The 27,154-nt window shown below is 40.0% G+C and overlaps 1 protein-coding gene across 3 annotated transcripts in view; it reads right to left on the reverse strand.

The window, feature by feature from the left end:
- Positions 1 to 992: 992 nt before the first annotated feature.
- The window catches only part of rhpn2 (rhophilin, Rho GTPase binding protein 2), a 74,115-nt gene continuing 47,953 nt past the window's right edge, over positions 993 to 27,154 (reverse strand). For 2 of the 3 annotated variants that reach the window (XM_088991482.1, XM_088991480.1), the window contains 12 exons: positions 25,659 to 25,787; positions 17,839 to 17,914; positions 16,642 to 16,719; positions 15,249 to 15,373; positions 15,006 to 15,172; positions 13,618 to 13,962; positions 11,402 to 11,521; positions 10,387 to 10,581; positions 9,314 to 9,390; positions 7,293 to 7,439; positions 4,744 to 4,899; positions 993 to 3,466 (listed from right to left, as the gene is read on the reverse strand). In XM_088991482.1, the coding sequence (XP_088847608.1) occupies positions 3,230 to 3,466; positions 4,744 to 4,899; positions 7,293 to 7,439; positions 9,314 to 9,390; positions 10,387 to 10,581; positions 11,402 to 11,521; positions 13,618 to 13,962; positions 15,006 to 15,172; positions 15,249 to 15,373; positions 16,642 to 16,719; positions 17,839 to 17,914; positions 25,659 to 25,787 (1,852 nt within the window). In that variant the 3' untranslated portion in view covers positions 993 to 3,229. The remainder of the gene's footprint in view (positions 3,467 to 4,743; positions 4,900 to 7,292; positions 7,440 to 9,313; positions 9,391 to 10,386; positions 10,582 to 11,401; positions 11,522 to 13,617; positions 13,963 to 15,005; positions 15,173 to 15,248; positions 15,374 to 16,641; positions 16,720 to 17,838; positions 17,915 to 25,658; positions 25,788 to 27,154) is intronic. The other variant, XM_088991481.1, reaches the window with a different exon arrangement.

Below are 27,154 nucleotides of genomic sequence, written 5' to 3' on the forward strand. Positions count from 1 at the left end.
CAAAAACTTCCAGAGAAGAATATACATACATACACCACAGGAGCTGGTAAAAATAGAACAGCTCCTGAATTTAAGTCAGTGAGAAACACAATGTTTGTTTGCAATATAACAATATGGGTGTTCAATATATGCATAAACATTCAGATGAGAAAATACACAAAATCATCATAATGAGCACTTTTTAACCAAAAATTCGGCACTTAAAGGTGTAATAATGTTTTTTTTTAATGTATGTCAATGTACCCGTATAGGCACACACACACACACACACACACACACACACACACACCTACGCACGCACGCACGCGCGCGCGCACACACACACGCACAAATACAAACACACATTCCCGTTTCAATGGTTTTGTGAGGTCTGGATAACTCCAGATAAGGAGTGAGGACCACTGTTGCTGATAAGTTTAGAGAACTAGCGTTACATTTGAACATTAAATGTGGACATCAAGTGGACTTGAAAGTGAAATAACAGCAGGAATGAGGTTTCTGAAAGGCTACATTCAAAGTCCTCACCCCTGTAGTGAATTTGGTTAAAATATCGTTTTACTTTTTGTGGTATGAACTTTTCCTTCTCATTAAACACAGAAAAAGTGTGTGTATCCAAGTGAAATGAAAATACACACCAAAAAATCATTTTGGGTGAATTTGTGGGGACCTCTCTGAAACTTTAACAGATGCATATAGAGACCCTCTAGAAGCCTTTAGAATGAAAAACTTGTGAGGACCGGCCAAAAGGTCCTCACCTGTCAAAAATGTCCTCACTATGTATGTTATAAAATGTTAGTGGTCCTCACAACACTAGTCATACAAACACACACACAAATTCCTGTTTGAATGGTTTTGTGAGGTCCGGACAGTAGTCTGTCTGTCTCTCTCTCTCACTCACTCACTCACTCACTCACTCACTCACTCACTCACTCACTCACTCACACTCACACACACACACTCACTCACACTCACACACACACACACACACACTCACACTCACACACACTCACACACACTCACACACACACACACACACACACACACACACACACACACACACACACACACACACACACACACACACACACACACACACACACACACACAAAGGGAATAAAATACATTCTTTCGAGGTGCAAACAAAAGATTTTCCATTGACAAATGACACAAAACATATTAAAAACATATTTGTGTATGACATAAATAAGAAATTTGATTATCAAACATGTATAAGAATCTACTTTGTAGACAAACGTGATCTGCCCAACACTAAAAAGCGTCAGCAAAAAAAAAAAAATAGCCGCGTGGAATGTTCAATTCAAGATGGTGTGATCAGTCTGCTCCTATATTCACATTACAAGTTTTATTATTATTATTATTGTTATTATTGTTTGTGGAGGTGCGATGGAAGCATTTCTGCACCATTTGAGAGGGAATTCGGATTTCAAAATCTTACTTTGGCATGATAAAATAAAGAGGAGAAAACAAATTGGAGTAAAAATGTAAGCATTTTTGAGACATCGCTCCCCCCCTCAAAATATATTGATAAAGAGTGCAAGAAAAATTAAAAATACTCAGATTACTTCCGTAACGTTGAAGCAATTAGTGGTATACGTGTGGCAAACCTTAAATCACTGTATTTACATTGCATCCAAGGCACTTAAAAATAAAGGCAAATTTTGATGGAAAAATGTGGACACATTGAATGTGTTTCTTGAAGCTTTTTAGGTCAAGTCGCAAAATTATGCTTTTTTTTTTTTTTAAATCGGTGCAGTGAATGGAGAACTAAAGTTGTTAAAAACTAAAGATAATAAGTGGAAGGTGGAGTTTTTCTACCTGTCAACGTGAACCCGGACTGGTTGGACTTCATTCTTCTAATTAAATTTAAAAAAAAAAGACTCAAACAAATATTTATGTTATTATATATTTTTATATCATTTTTTATATTATTATATTATTATTTTTGTGTTTTTTTTTCCTCGAACCCCCCCAGGAAAAAAAACTGTTTTTAACTGTCCTGCGACTACAATGTTCTAGGTGAGAAAAAAAAGAACGCTCTATAGTGATGATGCTTTTATTTTTTTACGCAAATATATATATATATTTTTTTCAATTTAATTTAAATTAATCTGAAAAATATTGCAATTTTATTAAGGTGAAAAAATTAAATGCATATCAAATTCCTCTATTTTTAATTCATTTGTTTATATTTATTTATATATTATTTTATGATTCATTTTGTATTTTTTTGTAATATTTTTTTTGATTTTTTTTTTTTTAAAATAATGTGGTTATTATAATAATAAAAAAAAATAATAATCCTCGAACCCCCCCCCCAGAAAAACAGTTTTTACTCTCCTGCGACTGCAACGTTGTAGGTGAGAAAAAAAACCACTCTCTGGTGATTATGCTTTTATTTTTTTACGCAAATATATTTATTATTATTATTTAAGTTCATTACGGTGAAAAAAATTAAATGCATATTAATTTCTGTATTTTTTTTTATTTTTTATATTTATGTATATATTATGTTATTATTTATTTATATTTATTTACATATCATTATATTATTTATTTTATATTTTTTGTACTATTTCTTTGTATTATTGTTTTCAAAATAATATGGTTATTATAATTAAAAAAATACTTACATAAAATCAACTTTATGTCCAAATATTACAACAACAAAAAAAACAAAATTGAAGAAAACACATTTTACCTGGCAAAAATATGATTATAAAATCTAAAAAAAATAGAAATAAATGTGACTTTATTATAATAAAATGAATTTAGTGAGCAATGGAGCAAAAAGTTGATTCTGGAATGAACACTATTTTTTATGTGACGTGATTTCCTGTTCACTCAAATAAATATGAATTAATATTTAAACATTCACAATATATGTCCTCGGAATTATCAAACTCCGGTCCTGGAGGGCCGTAATCCTACATGTTTTCCAAGTCTCCCAGGTGTGTTGCAAAAGGGAGACTAGGAAAACATGTAGGACTTCAGCCCTCCAGGACCGGAGTTTGACACCCCTTCTTTTAAAGGCTGGACTACAGAAAGAAACAAGCGGTTAGCAGCTTATAACGTTTCATTCATTCATTTAATTTCATTTTAAATATGTTTTTTTTTTGTTTCAATCAGCTGTTTAAACTCAGTGGAATGGGGGAGCGGGGTATATTTGTGTACAGTATAAATATTTGTGTTTGTGTGTCCACCTGGGTATTCAGTAGTGTGTGGGGTCCTTGTAAGAACTGGGGCAGGTTTTATTCCACGACTGCTCGGCGGTGGGGAGGCTAACGGTGCTGGTGCTCTTCAGTTTGTTCTTTAGGCCCCAACTAAGGAATGAGGACTTTTTGCTGACCTTGCGCGTCTTGCTATTTTTGTCGTCGCCGTTGTAGGCCAGACAGATCATGGAGTACGTCTTGGGTAAGTTGCCGCAGAAGGTGGCGCTCTTTGTCGGCTGGATGGACACAGATGACAGCATTCTAGATATATATAGTGATACTCTATCTGGGAACCAATTAAGTTCGTGAGCCAGAGTGTGTAAAGTGAAAAGTGTGTATCCCAAAAATTAATTTCCCATAGGAAACCATTAAAATGAAAATAATCCGTTCCCAGGTCCCCATAAAACCTGTTTTTCTACCTTTCTAAGCATTACAACTACACAAAATATACCTTATTTTATGTATAATAAATGTTCTATGGTATTAGAATTAAAGACATAAACTGTACAGTATAATAAAGTGGTTTTATTGACCTTTGTGATGGTCGTTGATGGCTTGATGGAATGGAGTGTCCGCTTTCATCAGCATTTAACACTTGATGAGGAACGTAGCATTCTTCTTTCACCATCTTGAGGAATGATCCCTTGTAGGTGCTTTCTCTGCGATAATTTTACCTAGTTCCTCATCAATTGTATTCTGTTTAGCTGGGTTAATGGCTTTTTGCATCAAGTGTACAGATGCTTTGTGTGGGTTGTTTGTGGAGCCTGATTGATGGGAATTTTAACCTTGCAGTCTACACTCTGCTTTTGAACTAATCAAAGTTGAAACTCTCTCACTGTCGTCTGCCTGTCTCTTTAATGTTTAAACATCCCTCCTCACGGCTGCGTTCTTGACCAATCACGTGGCTTTAATCGAAGACTGGGGCGGGGAATAGAACAAAAACAGTTGGCTGCCATTTTGTTGTTCGAAGAATGGGCTCGTTCGCGAAGGACACATCACTCATTGAGGCAGCTCCGTGTACGAAAAAAGTTCGTATGCCAAGGTAAAGTTCGTATATCAAGGTAAAATTTTCCGAAATGTAACTTTCGTAAATCGAAAAGTTCGTAAGCCAAGGGATTCATAAACCGAGGTGTCACTGTACTTTTTTGCATTAAAATGCAAAACTGCCATTATTTTAGCTAGCTTTTAAATTTCTTCTCATTAAGTGACATTCTATGTGGCAATTCTCTGTAAGAGTACATTTTTTTTGTTTCATCGCATGAGGTTGCATTAGGCTAGCTGCTAGCCTAATGCTAGCCAGACGCTAGCAGAACTCCATTTTCCATTATTTTTAGATAGAGACGTAGGAAATAGTAAAATTGTTCCCGAATGACAAAAACAACAGCAATGTCATCGAAAGGAATTTGAATCAAAGATGACGAGCCAAAAAGCAGGCGCTCATCTATTCATCGGGCGCACCGCATTACATTATTACTTTTGGTATTTGGAGTGCTTGGTGTGAAACGGGCCTCACCATAGTCGGGTTGCTGTCCAGAACGCTGACCACCGTGATGTCGACGCCCTGCTCGTCCACGTCCTTCAGCATCTTCATCACTTCACCCACACCCAACCTCTTGCATTCCGAATCGCCCACGGCAACGATGTAGTCGCCTTCTTTCAGTCCGTCGGCCTGCCGCAGACGATTCAGAGTTAGATCTCCTGACACGGTAGGCGTCCATATTGACACACTGAAGTCCGCTTCAACATTTTACAAATCGCTGACAATATTCTCTGTAGAGCGCCGATCCGGATGTGTCGCGGCTTGGAATTGAAGCGGGTTGACAGGAGATGTGAGACAATCTCTTTTTTCGTCAATGGATGCTACAGCTTTGTTTTTGATTTCAACAATTAGCTTGTAGCAGACGTGCACATTCCACCATGACGTCCCTGATCGACTGGTGAAAAGGATGCTTTGATCTTCTCCTCTTTCATTTGGACCTACTTCATACAATCCAAAACAAATTCAATTGTATCGATTCACTGATTCGATTTATCTGAAAAGAAACTAAAATGATATGAGAAAAACTGCAGATTTTTTTGGATCTAGCTCGCTATCGTTTAGCTATCAAGCTAGCTATTGTTTAGCTATCTAGCTAGCTAGGTAGCTATATATTAGCGACTGTATCCTCTGAATGTAAAGTGACCTTGAGAGTTTTGAAAGGCAATGTATTATTTTTATTACTGTATATATTAGCTAGCTAGCTAGCAAGCTAGCTTTCTATCTATTTGAGTTACTTGCGGGTTGAGCGCTGGCACGTGTTGCTGCTACTACTCACCCACAGAAAACCTTATCCTGTGACTGTAAAGTGACCGTGAGAGTTTTGAAAGGTGCTTATAAATGAAATGTAGTATTATTATTATTAAATTCACTAAGAAGAATGCTAATCCAACTCAATGATGATGTCAAGCTCCTTGAAATGTGAAAGTTACATTTTACACGCCGCTCTGAATCTGCGTTCAGGTCATCGACAGTCTAAACTTGAGGCGCGTGAGTCATTTGGGGGTGTTCAAGATTTATTTAAGACGTGTTATTTTAAAGCCGGTCTTGTCAAATGCTAACAGAAGCCAGATGCTTGACACAAACTCCCCCCGGCAGCATACTCGGAATATCAAATAACTTCGTCCTCGCTGCCCCTTTACGTTGAATAAGACGGAGCGAAAATCAAGCTCCCGATTTCAATTGAATTACGAGTCAGCTGGGATCAGGAGGAGTCGCTAACGCTAATGAAAAGCCTTGAAACAGATTAGCGGTGTTACGTAAAGCCACTCAAACAAGGTCATAAACCTCTTTAGAAGCTTAATACGGCTTTCAACTGTGGACGTTGTCTGACTTTGGTCAGTCAAATTGGAGTCAGTAAACTGTCGCTAGTATTTCGATAAACTCCCATCGGGGAACTGACACAACCACAACTACAGTGATACCTTGGTTTATGAACTTAATTGGTTCCCAGACAGAGTGTGTAAGGTGAAAAGTGTGTATCCCAAAAATTAATTTCCTTTAGGAAACCGTTAAAATGAGAATAATCCGTTCCCAAGTCCCCATAAAACATAATTTGCTACTTTTTCATGTTCTAAGCCTTAAAACTACACAAAATATTAACTATTTTATGTATGATAAATGTGCTTTGGCATTACAATTAAAGAAATAAACTGTACTAAATAATAAAGTCGTTTTATTTACCTTTGTGATGGTCGGTGAAGGCTTGATGAAATGGAGTGGCCGGTTTCATCAGCCTTAAACACTTAAACGTAGCCTTCTTCTCTCACCATCTTGAGGAATGATCCCTTGTAGGTGCGTTCTCTGCGATAATTTTACCTAGTTCCTCATCAATTGTGTTCAGTTTAGCTGGGTTGATAGCATTTTTCATCAAGTGTACAGATTGCTTGTGCGGGTTATTTGTGGAGCCTGATTTATGGGAATTTTAATCTTGCAGTCTACACTCTGTCTTTGAATTATCAAAATTGAAACGAGTCCACATTTCACTGTTTTCTATCCATTTTCTCATTCGCTTTCAGTCGTCTGCCTGTCTCTTTAATGTTTAAACCACTTCCACTCACTGCTGCGTTCTTGACCAATCACGTGGCTTTAACCGAAGACTGGAGGCGGGGAATAGAGAACATAAAAAATGTTGGCAGCCATTTTCTTTTTTGGAGAATGGCTTCACTCTCTCTGTCTGTAAACCCCCCACCCCCTCACTGTTGCGTTCTTGACCAATCACGTGGCTTCAACCGAAGACTGGGGGCGGGGAATAGAGGACAAAAACAGTCGGCTGCCATTTTGTTGTTAGAACGGGCTCGTTCGCGAACGACATCACTCATTGTGGCGCTCTGTGTGTATCCCGAAAAAAAGTTTGTATCCCAAGGTAAAATGTTCAGAAATGTATCGTTCGTAAACCGAAAAGTTCGTAAGCCAAGGGGTTCGTAAACCGAGGTATAACTGTAGAGTCGGTCAAGCAATACGAACAAATCTCATTCCGAAAGAACCAGAAAATGAAGTCACTGGTGACCACAGTTTGCACTCACGGCAGCGGGGCAGAGGGGATCCAGTGAGACAATTTGGACCGGCGCCTCCCCCTTAAGGGTGAAGCCCAGGTCTCTGTCCTCTGTGCGCAGGCGCACCTTCCGGGGTGCCGTCCAACGCTGCTTGGCGGAGAACACCGACAGTGGACCCTGTGTTGACGCACACAATACACACGCATACACACAATAAACACAATCAATACTTATAACATTCGAACACACGCACAAACATATACAACCACACAAACACACACACGCGCGCACACCCACACAACCATACACACAGAGTACATATTAACACACACAAACACACACAAACATACACAAACACAAAAACATACACACAACAATACACCATTCGGTGTCGGGTCATTGAATGCAATTGTATGCTAACCCTCACAGTAAATCTAACTCTAACGCTTACACTTGACCCTAACCCTAACCCCTAACCGCCAAACCCTAACTCTGAACCCTAACCCTAAACCTAAACCCGAACCCTCACCCCTAACCCTAACAAACTTTCCAAAACTTTCCAAAAGATTCCAAAACCTTCCAAACCTTAGCATCAACCTTAACCCTAATTCCTAACCCTAACACTAACCCTCACCATAAATCTAACGCTTAGACTTGACCCAAATCCTAACCACAAACCCTAACCCCCTAACCCTAACCCCGAACCCCAAACCCAAATCCTCAGCCATAACCATAACAAACTTTTCAAAACGTTCCAAAATATTCCAAAACGTTCCAAAATATTCCAAAACCTTAGCATCAACCTTCACCCTAACTCATAACCCCTAACACTAACCCCTACTCCTAAACCCTAAACATAATTCAAACCTATCCCAATCGTAACCGTAAGCCTAATGCTAACCCTAACACTAACCCTCACCGTAAATCTAACTCTAACGCTAACACCTGACCCTAACCCCGAACCCTAACCCCGAACCTCACGCCAACCCTAACAAACTTTTCAAAACTTTCTAAAAGATTTCAAACCTTTCCAAACCTTAGCATTAACCTTATCAACCTTAACCCTAACTCCTAAACCCTAACCCTAACCCCTATTCCTAAACCTTAACCATAACCCACCCCTAAACCAAAATCAAACACTAACCTCCACCCATCAACATTAACAGAAATGCTAACATACACATTCACACAAAAACACATTAATACATTACACAAACACAAACACACATTAACAGAATTCATACACACACATACAAATACACACATATATACACCTATATATATATCCATGCCCACAAGTATCAGTACAACGATCTAACCCTGCAATTGGATCCGATTTGTACGGTACGCGTATAAAGTCGACCCTTTTGATGCAAATTGACACAATAGGATGGAAAAAAGCACTGTAATCCCAAGCGATGAGAAGGTTCCTTCAGCCGTCATCTGTACAAATTTGAAGGTTTCGGACGCCTCCGAAACCTTCAAATTTGTACAGATGACGGCTGAAGAAACCTTCTCATCGATGGACCACTCCTGTACGACTGAGAGCCTACACAGACGTGTAATCCCAAGCGTTCTCATCTTTCCTGATATCTGATGGGAAAATCTCGATCCGGCTCAATCCCGTCAATCCGTCTTTGTATAAAGCGATGCTGATTTTTTTTGATTGAAGTCAAACAAGTGTGGGAATAGTCCAAACTAAAATGTTCCATGAACAGCTAACACCCCCCACCCCAAAAAAAAGGCAATTAATGTAACAGAGATTTAGCCAAATGTGCTTTGGTTGCCTTTTCGCAATCGGTATTAGTCAGTTTTTACTTGAGCACCACCACCACCGAGTTTCATCCGAATCACCAATGTTATCAAAACAACACCTTTTCACCTTTGGGGGAAATGGAATGATCTATGCTGGCTAGCTGTTAGCCAGCCAGCTGGCTGGCTGGCTATGAGCTAGCCAGCCAGCTGGCTCGCTAAAAAACATACGTAGACCCACAAATACACACATGGTTTACACACGAACATCGTGAGTAGTAGATTAGTAGCCCACATACCAGCCTCTGGAAAAAGTCGTTGACTTTCACCTTTAGGGTGGCGGGTACCTCCATCTCTGCTTGTTGCTCGGTTTTTGCTATATTTAAAAAAAATAATAATAATAATTAAAAAAAAAGATATGAATCAAAATACAGTGATACCTTGGCTTACAAACTTAATTGGTTCCCAGACAGAGTCTGTAAGGTGAAAAGTGTGTATCCCAAAAATTAATTTCCCAGAGGAAACCATTAAAATGAGAATGATCCGTTCCCAAGTCCCCATAAAACATAATTTTCTCAGATAAGCCTTAAACAACTACACAAAAACTATACAAAATATATGTTATAATGTATAATAAATGCGCTATGGTATTATAATTAAAGAAATAAACTGTCATTTATAATTGACCTTTGTGATGGTCGTTGATGGCTTGATGGAATGGAGTGGCCGCTTTCATCAGCATTAAACACTTGAACACTTGAAACGTAGCCTTCTTCTTTCACCATCTTGAGGAATGATCCCTTGTAGGTGCTTTCTCTGCCATAATTTTACCTAGTTCCTCATCAATTGTGTTTTGTTGAGCTGGGTTGATAGCTTTTTGCATCAAGTGTACGGATGGCTTGTGCGGGTTATTTGTGGAGTCTGATTGATGGGAATTTTAACCTTGCAGTCTACACTTTGCCTTTGAACTATCAAAGTTGAAACGAGTCCAAATTTCACTGTTTTCTATCCATTTCGTCACTCTCTCTCTGTCGTCTGCCTGTCTCTTTAATGTTTAAACACCCTTGCTGCGTTCTTGACCAATCACATGGCTTTAACCGATGACTGGGGGCGGGGAATAGAGGACAAAAACAGTCGGCTGCCATTTTGTTGTTAGAAAAACTGGCTTGTTCGCGAACGATACATCACTCATTGTGGCACTCCATGTGTATCCCGAAAAATAGTTTGTATGCCAAGGTAAATTTTTCATAAATTTAACGTTCGTAAAGCGAAAAGTTCGTAAGCCAAGGGCTTCGTAAACCGAGGTATCACTGTACTTGAAAACGAACGCAATGATATTTTAGCTGTGTAAAAATAAAAAAAATCTGCTCACAGATAATGTCAGGCGCATCGAGGTAATCGGTGAACTCCTCGTCCGTTTGGTTGTCACTGGCCTTGTGAAGAGAGCGTTGGTGGCTGGCCTTCAAGATGTCCTGCAGCACCTCCAGCTTGTTGAGGTGATGGCACAAGCAGTAGATCCTCAGGGCCTCCTCGTGGCCCGCGATGGCGCGGTGGATGTGGGCTCTTCCTGTGTGGGGGTTGTCAGAAAATGGTCGCTTAAACTATGGGTGCTATTCTGCGACCATCAAATCAATGAATGAATGAATAAACAAACAAACAACTAAGTAACTAAACAACCGAGTAAGCAACTAAACAACCAAACGACCGACTAACCAACTAACTAGCTAATCAACGAACCAACCAACCAACTAACCAACCAGTGTGCCTTATACACCGGAAAATACGGTAACTTTTTTTGTATTATACAAAGCTTTTTTTCTGCAAATGATCAGATAAAAGTACATATGCGACGAAATATAAAATGATAAAAATGACACGAAAAGTTAATATATATAGAAAAATATATTGATAATTAAACTGTAAGCAGTTTGGTATATAATAGTATGCAATAGAAAACGTTGTATAAAAACAACAGATTGACATCGGAGTGTAAACGTCACATCGGCCATTTTGAATGCATCTCGACTTGCGACCGTTTGACTTACAACCGTTTTGTCGGAACGGAACCTGGTCGTAACTCGGATGTTACCTTGACTTTCTTGTTAATATGTAAGTCCTATTTTATTGTCTCAGTAGGGTTTTGGTGGCACCGTGGGGTTTCTTTTTAGAAAGTAAAAAAAAATATTTTTAAAAATGGACATTGGTGAGTTTTTCAGTCAATAACTATAAACCACAGGAAAACGAAAAAAAAAGACTGCTCGTCGGCCATTTAGAGGACCGGTATTGATACAAATACACACCAATTTCTGCATAAACATTATACCACGCAAAACTCAATCAAGAAACGTGAAACGCAACCTGGTTGGCTCACACGATAGTGAACATACCGATTCGCTGTCGCTCGGCTGTCTTCTTCAGAATATCCAGAGGAGAACAACCGTCGGGGAGGTGATCATACACTTGGGACAAAGACTTTTCCTGCTGGTCCTCATCGTCGCTCGGACCGACTGGACACACAAACGCAGGACAGACACGCGCACGTTAGTTCTGGGGTTCCCCGTCGGCGTTTATGAACCTAGCAAAGTGTGCTAGTTTCAAGCTGTTCATACGATAGTTAAAATGAAAAAAAATGTTCATATTGTACATGTTAAGAAGCCACATTTTCAATCCAATCACAGTGTCTGAAACAAAAAGTTAGCGGACACTAGGGCAGAACACTCGGAGAAGTTGCCTGCCCAGCCATAAAGTTGCCTGCCCCATTTTTCACAACTTGAAACACAATAAGATGACTCATCGCAAAAAAAAAAACATTGTTGCAAAGTATTAAGGATTGGTAATCAGAATAACACTTGAAAATGTACCTACCACAAATGCTACCTTGCTTAATCGAAAAAAACCTGAAATTAGCTTCTTTTACTCCCTTTTTTCATAAAACAGCAAAACCCTTCACTAAATCGCCATGGTGGGGTGAGGTTCAATTTGGATCGTTCGTACAACAGACTTCTTAGGCAACATAGGCTTAGTTATGCTGATGATGATGATACCAGAGCAAATGGGGCAATCAGGCCATTCGTAGACTCCACACTCAGGCAGGACAATAGAAGTAATCAGTCAGGACAATAGAAGTAATCAGTGTAGCCGCAGGGAGTAGTCCTCTGCTTCCCCCAACCTGAGAGCAGGGACCAATCATAGCAGAGTCTGGCATCGCCACGTCTGGTCAGTAGGGATATATATATAGGGCCAAAACTATCAGATATTAGCATAAAAACTGAAAAAAAAAAAACAAATTTACTTCATTTTGTCCTTCCTGAAACGTAGCGGCCGTGCAGTTCACGGGTCCATCCACTGTTTTGCACAGGAATCCCATAATGAGCAGTCCCCCTCACCCTCCACCTCACCACATCCAATTCAGAACACAAAGTACTCTTCGCCCCACACTTAATCTCACAGCATGCTAAAGTCATTAGCGGCCAAAAGATGCCATGGCAATCACAAAAGAAATCAGCATTCTTCTCTCTTATTGAGACTTTTCTTTTCCTTTTTTTTTTCCGTCCCCCTGTCAGTTCTCGGTAATTCTTGGAAATGAGATTCTTTTTTAGCCACAGTTTGCGAGCGCGCGTGTGGTTGTGCGCGTCTGGAAATAGCCCTTATATAACAGCGTTGGGGCCCGAAAGTGAGTGGTGTAAATGCTGTTGATACGTTTGTCTGTAACTGCTATCCCCATAGTTAACCAGCAGATGGCGGTGTTTTATTTTTCTTGACCTTACGTTGGGTTGCTGTCACTTCCGGGACAGGTTTTACTTTAAAAGACAACCGACGCCTCCGGACAAGTCGTGTCCATAATTTGTCAAATCACTTCAAATGACTTCTACTGAGCGCATTTTACAAATACAGTAAAGTCTCGTTATATCGATATTCAAGGGAGTCCGAAAAAATATCGATATAACCGGGACTATCGATATATCCGACCCTGTTTGCATGTAATTTTCTCCGTGCGTGCATAGAAATAGCATCGATATAACCGGGACTATCGATATATCTGATATCGATATAACGAGACTTTACTGTATTTCACCGCATATAGCTATATTTTACGTTTTAAGACTGAATATTCAGGTAGTCTTGTTTTCGAGTTGATGATGATGCCCGAAGTGACGTCACGGAGGGAACGCCCCTGACCGACAAAGCGACACAAAATGCATTTTGGGTACTTTTTTTGGTCTGAAATCTTTGTGTTGATCCGTGTTGATGGCGACATTAGAAGAAAAACACGTAAATAACGCAATGGTAAATCATTGTGTGTTGCACCAAGACTACTATTTGATACTAGTTGACACAAAACAGACAAATCAGTCCATTTCCAATGGAGCTTGGGCGCCATCTTGTGCATTTTCTGGGACGCTACATTGGAGTCCAGATGCCTCAAAAATGACATGGAATGACTTATTTAATCGATGTCAAACATTTATGCTTTCCTCTTCAGAACTATGGACCACTCTTGTACGACTGAGAGCTTACACAGACGTGATCCCGTTTAAGATAACAGAAATGGCAGCGCTAGCTAGCCCCTGTGCTAGCTCACGAGACCAAACGGCGGACTCACCGTGATGGTCCAGCAGGGCCGAGGCCACAAAATAATGTGCCATGGAACGGTAATGGTTGGTCTTCACTTGGGACATTGTGGACCAGAAAAAGGGCACGTTGTCTTTCACCGGTGTCTGGATCATGGACTGGTGGACGTGGTCGTACACTTCCGATACCTTGGCGGCTTCCTGCGCCATCCTGAGCAGGCTTACAACTTCGTTACGGACGCCGGGGAGGGCGAGTTGCTCGAAGAGACATTCTTGCGCCTGCGCCAGCATCATGCGGATGAGCATACCCAGCATGGCGGGACTCATGTCGTAGCTGGGTGTGTGTGTGAATGTCTCTTTTAGGTGGTTCAGAATGCCTGAAAAGAGAGTGACGCAAAGTCATATATATGTATAGATTTTAAAGGACAACCGACACCATTTTTTTGTTTCCTAACTGACATCAGAAAAACGTTTTCTAGCATCTAAAATACCCAAAACACACAGGCGGATATTTTTAGTCAAATGCAAAACACCAATAAAAATGACTTAAAGTGTCGCAAAACTATCACAAAGTGAGCTCGGAACTGGGGACATTCAGAAAGTCCCGCCCCCTTGTTTGTGACGTCACTATTGGTCACACACTGCCTTGCTCCAGAATCAAAACAACGGCTTCAGAGAGTTCAGATTGGGAGAAGATGCTTTCTTGTTACTCATCCAGTTATGAATATGATTCAAATAGTTCTGAAGACGTCCGTGTAAGCTCTCAGTCGAACAGGAGTGGTCCATCGATGAAAAGGTTTCTTCAGCCGTCATCTGTACTTCTTTTAAGGTGTCGGACGTTTCGCTTCTTATCCAAGATGCTTCTTCAGCGAACTAAAGTCTTCACTGGTAGTATCGGCCCTATATATATATCCCTAATGTCCAGACGTGGTGGCGCCGGACACTGCTATGATAGGTCCCTACTCTCAGGTTGGGGGGAGCAGAGGACCACTCCCTGCGGCCCCACCGATTGTTCCTACATTCCTGACTAACGACTGGCCTGATTGCCCCACTCCCTCCCGTATCCCCTCATCAGCATTACGAATGTTGCCTAAGCTGGCTATTGTATGATTTGTTTTTGCTTTATGTTGCAGACCAAAACCTGGGAACGGATTATTCTCTTTTTAATGGTTTCCTATGGGAAATTAATGTTTGGAATACAAACATTTTGCCTTACACACACTTTCTGGGAACCAATTAAGTTCATAAGCCGAGGTAGGTATTAGGTATTACACACGCATAGCCGTTAGTAAGGTCACTGTGTCTCGCAGGTTGACAGGTATGCCAATATAACCTACTGGTAATCATCTGAATTCATCTTCACAGTGAATCTGATGCCTAATTTCAGTGCACGAGTGATCTGTTGAAATCATCTTCATACCTGCCGCTTTTTGAAAAGCCGAAATAGCCTCTTTCAAGCCGGCCGATGTCTGTCGGTCGCTACGGGTGGCGATCTGTGAGTAGAGGGCGGCCATGTTGAAGAGCATGCTGGCCTTCTCCAACGACAGGTTCTGCTGGCATACTGGGACGCCTGTGAAGGAGTCGTACCTGAAGACGAGAATGATGTCATCAAACGCTAAAAATTTAACACGGGAGATCATTTCGATAGCTTTTTAGATCGTACCAAGTGAAGAAAATGTTACTGTGATGTGTTGGCGAGAAGAATCGACTCTCTACAAGAGGAAGATGGTTCAAGTATTTCGCAAGCAACTCAATGCCGGCCTCACTACGACTTGGTGTCCTGCATGACTGGAAGATAAAAAAAAAAGAATAAAGATCAAGCGGCAACTTCATCCGACGTCTTGGTAAATAAACGAAAAAGAAAGGTTTCATCAATAGAACCCAAGTTCAGTGATACCTTGGCTTACAAACTTAATTGGTTCCCAGACAGAGTGTGTAAGGTGAAAAGTGTGTATCCCAAAAATTAATTTCCCATAAGAAACCATTAAAATGTGAATAATCCGTTCCCAGGTTCCCATAAAACATAATTTTCTACTTTATAATTTTCTAAGCCTTAAAACTACACAAACTATACTTTATTTTATGTATAATAAATGTGGTATGGCATTATAATTAAAGAAATAAATTGTGCTGTATAATAAAGTCGTTTTATTGACCTTTGTGATGGTCGTTGATGGCTTGATGGAATGGAGTGGCCACTTTCATCAGCATTAAACACTTGATGAGGAACGTAGCCTTCATCTTTCACTATCTTGAGGAATGATCCCTTGGAGGTGCTTTCTCTGCGATAATTTTACCTTGTTCCTCATCAATTGTGTTTTAATTAGCTGGGTTGATTGCTTTTTGCATCAACTTTACAGATGTCTAGTGCGGGTTATTTGTGTTGCCTGATTAATGGGAATTTTAACCTTGCCCTCTACACTCTCTCTCTGTCATCTGCACCCCCCTCACTGCTGCGTTCTTGACCAATCACATGGCTTTAACCGAAGACTGGGGGCGGGGAATAGAGGACAAAAAAAATGTCTGGTGCCATTTTCTTGTTAGAACGGGCTCGTTCGCGAACGACACATCACTTATTGTGGCAGCGCCGTGTGTATCCCGAAAAATAGTTCGTATGCCAAGGTAAAATTTTCATAAATGTAAGTTCGCAAACCAAGGTATCGCTGTTGTTCTTTGGTTTATGTAATGAAACAGCGACTCATCAGACAACCGTTGATTTCTTGCCGCAAATAACACCTGAAGAAGAGTCATGAAATGGGAAAAATGTACTCGAAATGTCAGCTATAAAACAAAATGGCCGATTTTCCGAGTTCCTAAGACTTTTTTTGTGAGTTTGCCCATGGTAGGGCATGCCTATCTAATCTATGACTCTTATGAGAAACTGGTTTGACGGGGGTGAATTTTATCCGATTCCACGGAATGTGACCGAGCTAATTTTTCGGAGAAGTGAGTCACGAAAGATTACCGATGCATTTCAGTCATACACAATGAAGAAAACAAATGTTTGTTGCAATGGAACCTTCTGCGACGTTATATGAAGATTTGAGTTCACCAACCTGCCGCAAGTCCATCAAGTCAGCCAACTCGTCTTCGTAGTCAGCTCCGTCTTCATTGTAATGCGAAACGATGTAATCCTGTCGGAGAGAAAAGTCCCAAAATGGTTGCATGTCGCCATGTTTGTTTTGAAAAGGATCCATCGCTCTCGTATTAGTACATTGCGTAACAGTCGATGTCAACATCTTTCATGCCGGTGTGTTTTGTTACTTTGTGAGTAAATATTTAACAGGGTGTCAGAAGTACAGCTAAATTTGTAGAATCCGTCTGGAGAACTGGAAATCAGGGAGAACTTTTAACCATGATCCCTTCATTTTAATAGCTATGTAGCATTATGGCTATCGAGCTGGCAAGCTATCTGCCTGGCTGTCTGTTAGCTATATAGCTGTCTAGCTAGCTCGCTATCTGGCTGGCTATCTATAGAGAGATGTTCGGCCGGATACTGTGGCCAAAGGCTCGAACACAGAAAGATTGTCTTTTACTGCCGGCAGGAGACGCAGCCATTCATGACAGACGCCTAAATTCTGCCCTCTGCCGAGCTATTTATTGAGAGTATATGCAAATTAAAGTGATACATTAGTAAAACATAGTTTTCTTGATTAGAATATCACGCCCCTTGAGTTCAAAGCGCGAACAGCTGTAAGCAATAAAACTCTCTTGTCTGTTTCTTTCATGAACTGATAAATTTGTAACCTGGCTAATGAGCTCTTCATGTGAAGGAGTTTCAAGTCGTGAATTACTTAAATTCTATCCAAGGCAAGATGTCCTAGATGAAGATGACAGTTTAACTTGCTGTGTCTATTAAATTTACATTGACCTCAGGACATCTGCGCCTTTTGTTTGGTTGGCCAGCTAAGCATGAAACTTTTAAAGATGATAACTTCTTATTCTGTCTAATCTCTATCAATAGGCTATCTGTTGGCTAGCTCGCTTTCTGTCTATTTGAGTTACTACTGGGTGGAGCATGTGGCTGCCGCTACTCACCCATAGGAAAACATGTCCTGTGACAATAAAGTGACCTTGAGAGTTTTGAAAGGTGCTTATAAATGGAATTTATTATTATTATTTTATTATTATTATTATTCGACCCAAAAGCATTCAACTGGAAAAACCTTGGCAAGATGCAATGCCAAATTAGCATTTGAGGACTTCTGGGTCATTAATCCAACCAGTGAAGCATCTCAATGAGTGTATTTTACCTTAAAGGGCGTGGAGAAGTCAATTTCCTTGGTCTCCTTCAGACCCAAGGCAATGAGTGGGATGTTAGCAGTTTCCCTGGAGACAAAAACATACACAAAAAAAGACAAATACAGATGGTTAAACCATTCAAAGTTGACAACAACAAGCCGGCAAATTGTTCAGAAATGCTGAAAGTCAATCAAGGTGGTAATTTAAAACGACATTAAAGCAGAAATAAATAATTAAAAAAAAAATACAGTATACCAAAATAAAGCTAACAAACAACATATGTGATAAATTGCGATGATGTCACAAAAAGATACAATGAATGTGGAAAATATTCCTTTTACCAGCCTAATTTCAAAATGGCGAAAATTGGTTTTGTTGCACAAAATTCAACCCATAACATCCCTAGATCACGATGTAGCTTCTTGCTAGCATAATTTGAGCAAGGAGCATGCTAAAGTGAAAGATTGTAGTGGTCACATATTTTGTAAACAACCGTTGTGGCTAAGTAGCTAAGGCTAGCTTAGCTAAAATCAGATATAGTAAAGAGAACAAGTGTATGAATTGTCATGTTTGAATTTTTTACAGGGTATCATGAAAAGTTTTTTTTATCCCCTTCAAATATTAGAAAAATTCAAGACTGGCTAGTTTCCTTGAGGAGGAAAGAAGATGATTGTTAGCGACCGATTCCAAACATAGCTGAACTCTAATACCGAGAAGAAAAAAAAAAAAAAAAAAAAAAAAAATCACACGATTTTAAGTGTGTATATTTTTAACAAGCTTGAGAGATAAGAATAATAATACATTTCATTTATAAGCGCCTTTCAAAAGTCTCAGGGTCACTTTACTGTCACAGGATCCGTTTTCCTATGGGTGAGCAGCGGCAGCCACATGCTCCAGCGTTCACTCAACCCGGAAGTAACTCAAATAGATTGAACGCTAGCTAGCTAGCTAATAGATACAGTAATAATAATAATACATTTCATTCATAAGCACCTTTCAAAACTCTCAAGGTCACTTTACAGTCACAGGATACAGTCGCTAATAGATAGCTACCTAGTTCGCTAGATAGCTAAACAATAGCTACCTAGCAAGCTAGCTAGACAGCTAATAGATAGCAACTATACTTGTCTGTGACTGTAAAGTGTCCTTGAGAGCTTTGAAAGGCGCTTAAAATGTAATGTATTATTATTATTCTTATTAAATAAATAGTTAGGTAGTTAGCTTGCTAGCTGATGATTGTTATTCTCATTGAGAGACGGTGACGCTACACAAACACAGCAGGTCTTGTTGTGTTTTAAAAAGTCATGGGAAGACCTGTAACGCAACACAGTCCGCACATTTGCGTGATCACAAAACTCCCCGGACTGTTTTCCTTCATTTGGACTCGGCTAACACAAAACAGACAGACATAAATCGTTCGCACAATAGACTGCTTCGGCAACATAGGCTTGGTTATGCTGATGAGGTGATACCAGGGCAAATTGGGCAATCAGGCTAGTCGTCAGTCAGGACAATAGAAGCAATCAGTGGAACCGCAGGGATTAGTCCTCTGCTCCCCCCAACCTGAGAGCACGGACCAATCATAGCAGAGTCCGGCACCGCCATGGCTGGACAGTAGGGATATATATAGGGCCTAAACTACCAGTAAGACTTTAGTTTGCTGACGAAGCTTCTTGGATAAGACGCGAAACATCCGACACCTTCAAAGAAGTACAGATGACGGCTGAAGAAACCTTTTCATCGATGGATCACTCCTGTACGACTTAGAGCTTACACAGACAGACAGACAGACATAAAGTACCGTTTTGATCAGTGACCATAACATTCTTTTGTGGTATGAGAAAGTGGCTGCAAAATGAAACGCAGGTTGAGCTTGATATCATGGTGGACAATATGCTAACTTGACCGCGCTGCTACTGCCTTTCCCTCTGAAACAAGCTAGAGAGTATCACGTTCCTGTTCCTGCTGACTCTTGTGAATCTCAGACACTTTCCTCTATTAAGAGGATGAGCTCACCACTTTCTGGTTTGGCTGAAGGCTCTCAACCAAAGGAGTGGATCGGCTCTGAAAAATACTTTAACACACTCCCTCTCTGATCTATGCACATCCCTCCCATCCTCCCAACACTCACTGAAGTGTTCAAGACATGAAACAGACCCCCAAAAGGATCTTGTTTACGTCACAAAGTGCATCACGTCAATCCTGTACTAAATTACAAAGAAAAAAAAAAAGGTTTACATTTTCACAATAATTGAAAGGTACAGTGATACCTTGGCTTACAAACTTAATTGGTTCCCAGAGTGTGTAAGGTAAAAAGTGTGTATCCCAAAAATTAATTTCCCATAAGAAACCATTAAAATTACAATAATCCGTTCCCAGGTTCCCATAAAACATAATTTTCTACTTCCTAATTTTCTAAGCCTTTAAGGACAACCGACGCCTCCGGGCAAGTTGTGTCCATAATTTGTAAAATCACTTCAAATGACTTCTACTGAGTGTATTTTACAAAGATTCCACCACATATCGCTATATTAATAATAATAATAATAATAATAATACATTTCATTTAAACGCGCCTTTCAAAGGACTCGCGCCGAGTATTCAGAAAGTCTTGTTTTCATGTGATGACAATACCTGATGTGACGTCATATTTGGAACGCCCATGACTGAGAAAGCGACCCACAATGCATTTTGGGTACTTTGTTTGGAAAATGGTTTGTTGATGGCGAAATTAGAAGGAAAACATAAATAACGCGATGATAAATCGTTGTGTGTTGCACCAAGACCACTATTTGATATTAATTGACACAAATTCCCAGCAGACAAATCAGCCCATTTCCAACGGAGCTTGGGTGCCATCTGGCACATTTTCTGGGACGCTGCATTGGAGTACTGACGGCTTGAATTGACACGGAAGCACTTCTTTAATTGATTGCAAACTTTTATGCTTTCCTCTTCAGAACTATTTGAATCATATTCATAACTGGATGAGTAACAAGAAAGCATCTTTTCCAAATCTGAACTCTCTGAAGCCATTGTTTTGATTCTGGAGCAAGGCAGTGTGTGACGTCACGAACAAGGGGGCGGAACTTTCTGAATCTGCCCAGCGAATTTTGTAGCAGTTTTGTGACACTAAGTCATTTCTATTGGTGTTTTGCATTTGACTACAAATATGAGCCTGCGTGTTTTGGGTATTTTAGATGCGATAAAACGTTTTTCTGATGTCAGTTAACAAAAAGATCAGAATAAAAAAAAAAATGGTGTCGGGTGTCCTTTAAGTGTTCACAATATTTTAAAAGGTATTAAGAAAACAACCCCAACAAAGATGACTACTGGCGATTCCCAGATTCAGTTTGATCGGTTCACCGATTGAAGTTAAGGGTGATCAGTATCAATGACCTCAGTCAGCAGACTCCCAGATCACAGAGTGGGATCAATCTTGTCAATTTTATGAGTATTAGTGCACTGACTCCAGTTACTGGACCAACCTGATAGACCACACACTCGGAACATCCTGACAATCTCTACTCTGACTCAAGTTAGGCCGGTTACACACGTCGTCAATCAGGTTGTTTTGTCCAGTTTGACGCTTCCCAACTAAGTTGTCAAAGGCCCGACTATCTTAGGTCTATTATCCTATTAAAAAATTACCCTACTGTTTGAAGTGTTGTTAAAACCGGATTTGTCCTAATATTAGGTTCCGGAAATGGGTGGGGCCACAATCTTAAATATAAAAAAACATCTTCGATATTTACAACAGAAAATGTTCAAGTGTGTAGCTCTGTCAACCGTAACGTGAACGCAATTGATGGTCAACAAAACAAAATGGCCGTTTGTCAACATGGTGAGATCACAGTTAAACCAGTTCAATCCGGTCAGAGTGAGATACAAACTCAGGTACAGTGGCGGCTATTCATACGGATTTTCTGGGAAAATCTTGATGGATTTTTTTTTGGCTTCCCCTCAGAGTACTCTGCTTGTATTTCAGCTTCCTATGCACTCTTCATGTTACAATCACAGAAAAAGCCTTCTGTTGTCGACTTAGTACAGTGATACCTTGGCTTACGAACTTAATTGGTTCCCACACAGAGTGTATAAGGTGAAAAGTGTGTATCCCAAAAATTAATTTCCCATAGGAAACCATTAAAATGAGAATAATCCGTTCCCAGGTCCTCATAAAACATAACTTTCTACTTTCTAATTTTCTAAGCCTGAAAACGACACAAAATATACCTTATTTTATGTATAATAAATGTGCTATGGTATTATAATTAAAGAAATAAACTGTACTGTATAATAAAGTCATTTTATTTACCTTTGTGATGGTCGTTGATGGCTTGATGGAATGGATAGCTTTTTGCATAAAGTGTCTCAAGGAGAAAGAGATAGAGAAAGAGAGAGAGAGAGAGAGAGAGAGAGAGAGAGAGAGAGAGAGAGAGAGAGAGAGAGAGAGAGAGAGAGAGAGAGCGCATGGAGTCCTCAAGGTATTTTTTTTTTTCCACTCGTACTGACCGAGCTCGACCTTGAGCTCTTCATCACGTGTCTCCACTTCTGGGCCCCTTGAAAACCTCTTGAAACCATCTGTCCACATCCACAGTTAACTGCTTGCATCTTGATCAAAAAGGACCCAAATAGGACCCAAATGACTTGGAATTAAACTACAGTAATGCCTCGGCTTACGAACGCTTTAGCTAACAAACTTTTCCTTTACGAACACTAAATTTGCAAGAGTATAATCTTGGCATACGAACTATTTTTCGGTAAACACACGGAGCGCCACAATGAGTGATGTGTCATTCGCGAACGAGCCGGTTCTTGTGGCTCCTAACAATGAGCTGGAAATGGTTGTCCTCTATTCCCCGCCCCCAGTCTTCGGTTAAAGCTGCACGTGATTGGTCAAGATCCGTGTTAGAGGAGGGAGGGGTTACAGAAACACAGGGCTGCACATGAACAGGAAAGGCAGACGACAGAGCTTGAAACAAAAAAAAAAAAAAAACAAAAGTAAAAAAAATGAAAAGGTGAGAACGTGGATAGAAAACAAAAAGCTATCCGTTCCATCAAGCCATCAACGACCATCACAAAGGTAAATAAAATGACTTTATTATACAGTACAGTTTATTTCTTTAATTATAATACCATAGCACATGTATTATACATAAAATAATAATTATAATAATAATAATAATAATACATTTCACTTATAAGCGCCTTTCAAAACTCTCAAGGTCACTTTACACTGACAAGATAAGTTTCTCCGTGGGTGAGCAGCGGCAGCCACATGCGCCAGCGTTCACTCAACCCAGGAATAACTCAAGCAGATCGAAACCTAGTTAGCTTAATAGATAGCTAATAGCTAGCTAGATAGATAGATAGCCAGCTAGCTAGCGAGATAGCAAATAGATAGCTGGCTAAATAGCCAACTAGGCAGCCAATAAGGTATATTGTGTGTAGTTTTAATCAGAATCAGAATCATCTTTATTGCCAAGTAAGTAAGGCTTATTTAGTTGAAATTTATGTTCTATGGGGACTTGGGAACAGATTATTCTCATTTTAATGGTTTCCTATGGGAAATTAATGTTTGGAATACACACTTTTCGCCTTACACACACTTTCTGAAAACCAATTAAGTTGGTAAGCCAAGGTATCACTGTATTCCTTTAACATGTTGACGCACAAGCACACGTATTTCAAGAATCACCCATGACAACCGGCAACAACAACGTTGTGCGATGCTAGCCATGGTAACCATACGGAGGATTATTTCATTGAAATTGGACAGCCACTTGATAGTTTCTTCCATTTTTTTTCTCGAAATTGTAACACGGGTTGACTGATGACTTCATAAACCCCACTTGGCCTCACAACAAGCCTTCATTCTTTTTTTTCAACGTGCCAGTAGTCTGCGCTGTCAGAAAGGAGAAGCTTTAAAAGATGAAGAGCGGAGAAACCATCGACCTCACGACTCAAAAATCCACAAAACCACATTATTGTCTACTATTGGCCTATTAAGTTAATACTTTTAGCAGCTGTGTGACAGCAAAATGGCTTTCCTACTATTAGAAATAATGAGAACAGAAGTAATCCACGGTGTTTCCTGTGAGCCCGCTAACTCATGTCATGGCGCTAATAGCTAACTCCTGTGATTGAAGCAGTACAACAAAACGCTAGAGTCAATGTTTTTTCAGGTTTTTTTTTGAGTCAGCTAACCTTTATTAATGAACCAATTCAACCAAAATCTTATGCTAGGGCGCTAATAGCTAACTCCTGTGATTGAAGCAGTACAACAAAAACGCTAGAGTCAATGTTTATTTTTTGTGAGTCAGCTAACCTTTATTAATGAACCAATTCTACCAAAATCTTATGCTAGGGCGCTAATAGCTAACTCCTGTGATTGTAGCCGTACAACAAAAACGCGAGAGTCAATGTTTATTTTTTGTGAGTCAGCTAACCTTTATTAATGAACCAATTCGACCAAAATTTTCTGCTAGGGCGCTAATAGCTAACTCCTGTGAGTGAAGCAGTACAACAAAAACGCTATCGTCAATATTTTTTCAGTTTTTTTTTTGTGAGTCAGGTAACTTTTATCAATAAACCAAAATCAACCAAAAACATTTGAGTCTTTGGTGTTTCTGATGTATAAATATAAGCTAACTGGCTTTGTTTACTGAACTTAGCATGAGGCATCCAGAGGAGTCAAAAAAAGGTTTTTATAGATTCAGAATGACAAGTCGGTTGTGGGAAATCAACTCATATTGTACATAAGATAAACAAGAAGAGAATTTCATATTTAATTAGCATCATGAAAGTCATATCGAAATGTCATTAGCGCTAACCTGCCAAGTGCCATTTTAGGCTAGTTGCACCGCACCTCACTCGTAGACCTTTGACAAAGATTATCACAGACCGCAACCGCAATAAAACGTTTTATTTCAGGCCCTTTGTCATCCAAAAAAAAAGCAAACTATCTGGTTTCAAACCAACTGTTTTTCAGCTAGCTAAGAGTGAGTGTTAACTCTGCGCTGTCAATTGTCATTCATCACACGGTGTCAGAAACAATATGTCAGAGCGTGTTTGTCTGTGTGAGTGACTGGTTGACTTGCGCTGATGGTGACAACGTCGGTTTAAAAATGACAGCGACCGGTTTCGGATTCTTTGCATTGCGACAGTTTGCAGTTTTTTCCATGGTTGCGCTTGAGCTGCTGTTAAAGCGCCATATAGACCAATATGTATGTATTGCATTGTATTTTGGATTGCCGCCCCCATTTCAAACTCACATAACTCCAGACCCATACAATTTAGGATTTTTTTTTCCTGATGAAAGAAGAGAGTCTAAGGTTTCTAACACTGTATTGAATGTTTATATAGTCCTAAAACTCAATATTCTATGGGTCCTGGAATTTCAGTGACAATAAAAAAAAAACCTGGCACCGGAGTGGACACATTTTTGCATATCTGGCAGTGATTCAATTAAAACAAATAAATAAACGGCCCTAAAAAAAGAACTTCAGACAACGTGCAGATGTTAAGTGAAGAATAAGGTATGCAACGCTGCAAACAAATGAGAAAACAGCCGCACTGACTGACTGACTGACTGACTGACGACCCCATGAGCCAGGCTACAAGCTGCGGCAAACAGCCGTGTTTAAATAACCGCAGTGGGCAGAACCCGGCTGCCATAACAGACCAATAATGACCGCTCCTTACCACAAACTGCAGCAGATGTTTTTTTCCCTAATGTACGTTTGCAAAACAGCCAATCCGAACCACCGCCTGCGCATGTACAGTGTAAATACAGACGGTTCTCAAAATGGTCGCCCCCGGCTCTACTCACTGGCTGCTCTGGTAGACCTCCACAGAGCTGTTGAGTCCTTCCAGCTGGCCCATGAGGAGCTGCAGGTTGGAGTTGACGTAGCTCAGCTCCAGCAAGACCATCTCCTTCACTTTGTTGTTGGAGGTAGCCCTGCGCAAACACAAACATGCTACATTAGCCTTTTTAATTACACGCTGTAATGGAGCCAGACTACGGCAGCGTCAGGCAATCTAAATGTTACCTGTCAACTGAGCTGTTAATTTTTCTTTGTAATAGTCATACCTCGGTTTACGAAACCCTTGGCTTACAAACCGTTTCGGTTTACGAACGTTACATTTATGAAAATTTTACCTTGGCATACAGACTATTTTTCAGGATACACACGGAGCTGCCACAATGAGTGATGTGTCGTTCGTGAACGAGCCCGTTCTCCTAACAAGAAAATGGCGGCCGACTGTTTTTATCCTCTATTTCCCGCCCTCAGTTAAAGCCACACGATTGGTCAAGAACGCAGCAGTGAGGCTGGGCGGGGTTAAACATTAAAGAGACATGCAGACACCAGAGTGAGAAAACACACACACGCACGAAAGGGAGATGACAGGGCTTGAAACAAAAACACAAAAGTGAAATGGTGAGAAAATGGATAGAAAACATTGAAACTTGGACTTGTTTCAACTTTGATGTTCAAAAGCAGAGTGTAGACTGCAAGGTTAAAAGATCCCATCAATCAGGCTCCACAAATAACCCGCACAAGCCATCTGTACACTTGATGCAAAAAGTGATCAACCCAGCTAAACAGAACACAATTGATGAGGAACTAGGTAAAATTATCGCAGAGAAAGCACCTACAAGGGATCATTCCTCAAGATGGTGAAAGAAGAAGGCTACGTTCCTCATCAAGTGTTTAATGCTGATGAAAGCGGCCACTTCATTCCATCAAGCCATCAACAACCATCACAAAGGTAAATAAAACAACTTTATGAAACAGTGCAGTTTATTTCTTTAATTATAATACCATAGCATATTATTATACATAAAATAAGGTATACTTTTGTGTAGTTTTAAGGCTCAGAAAATTAGAAAGTAGAACATTGTGTTTTATGGGGACCTGGGAACAGATTATTCTCATTTTAATGGTTTCCTATGGGAAATTATTTTTTGGGATACAAACTTTTCGCCTTACACACTCTGTCTAGGAACCAATTAAGTTCGTAAGCCAAGGTATGTATCACTGTCTTCGCAGGGGGTTGGGGGGCATGGTTCCTATCTCCTTTGTATAGTGTGCACTGAAAATCAGTTTTGTGTGTGTGCACAGTCGAGATAAGGTTGCACTGACACACAGTGGCGTGCGAGCCACTGGATGTTGTGTGCATCAGGCTGATAGGACGCATCCTTTTGTCATTGTCTGTCCCTTTTTTGGTTTGTTTATTTTATCATGGGAAGAAGACGACACGTTTCTTGTCCGTCGTCAATCAAAGCCTGTCGTGTCGTCAGCCCGCTCAACCTCAAATTTGGCT

This window comes from Hippocampus bargibanti, linkage group LG03 (genome assembly GCF_051943395.1).
Source record: "Hippocampus bargibanti isolate YZ-2025 linkage group LG03, ASM5194339v1, whole genome shotgun sequence".
NCBI lineage: Eukaryota > Metazoa > Chordata > Actinopteri > Syngnathiformes > Syngnathidae > Hippocampus > Hippocampus bargibanti.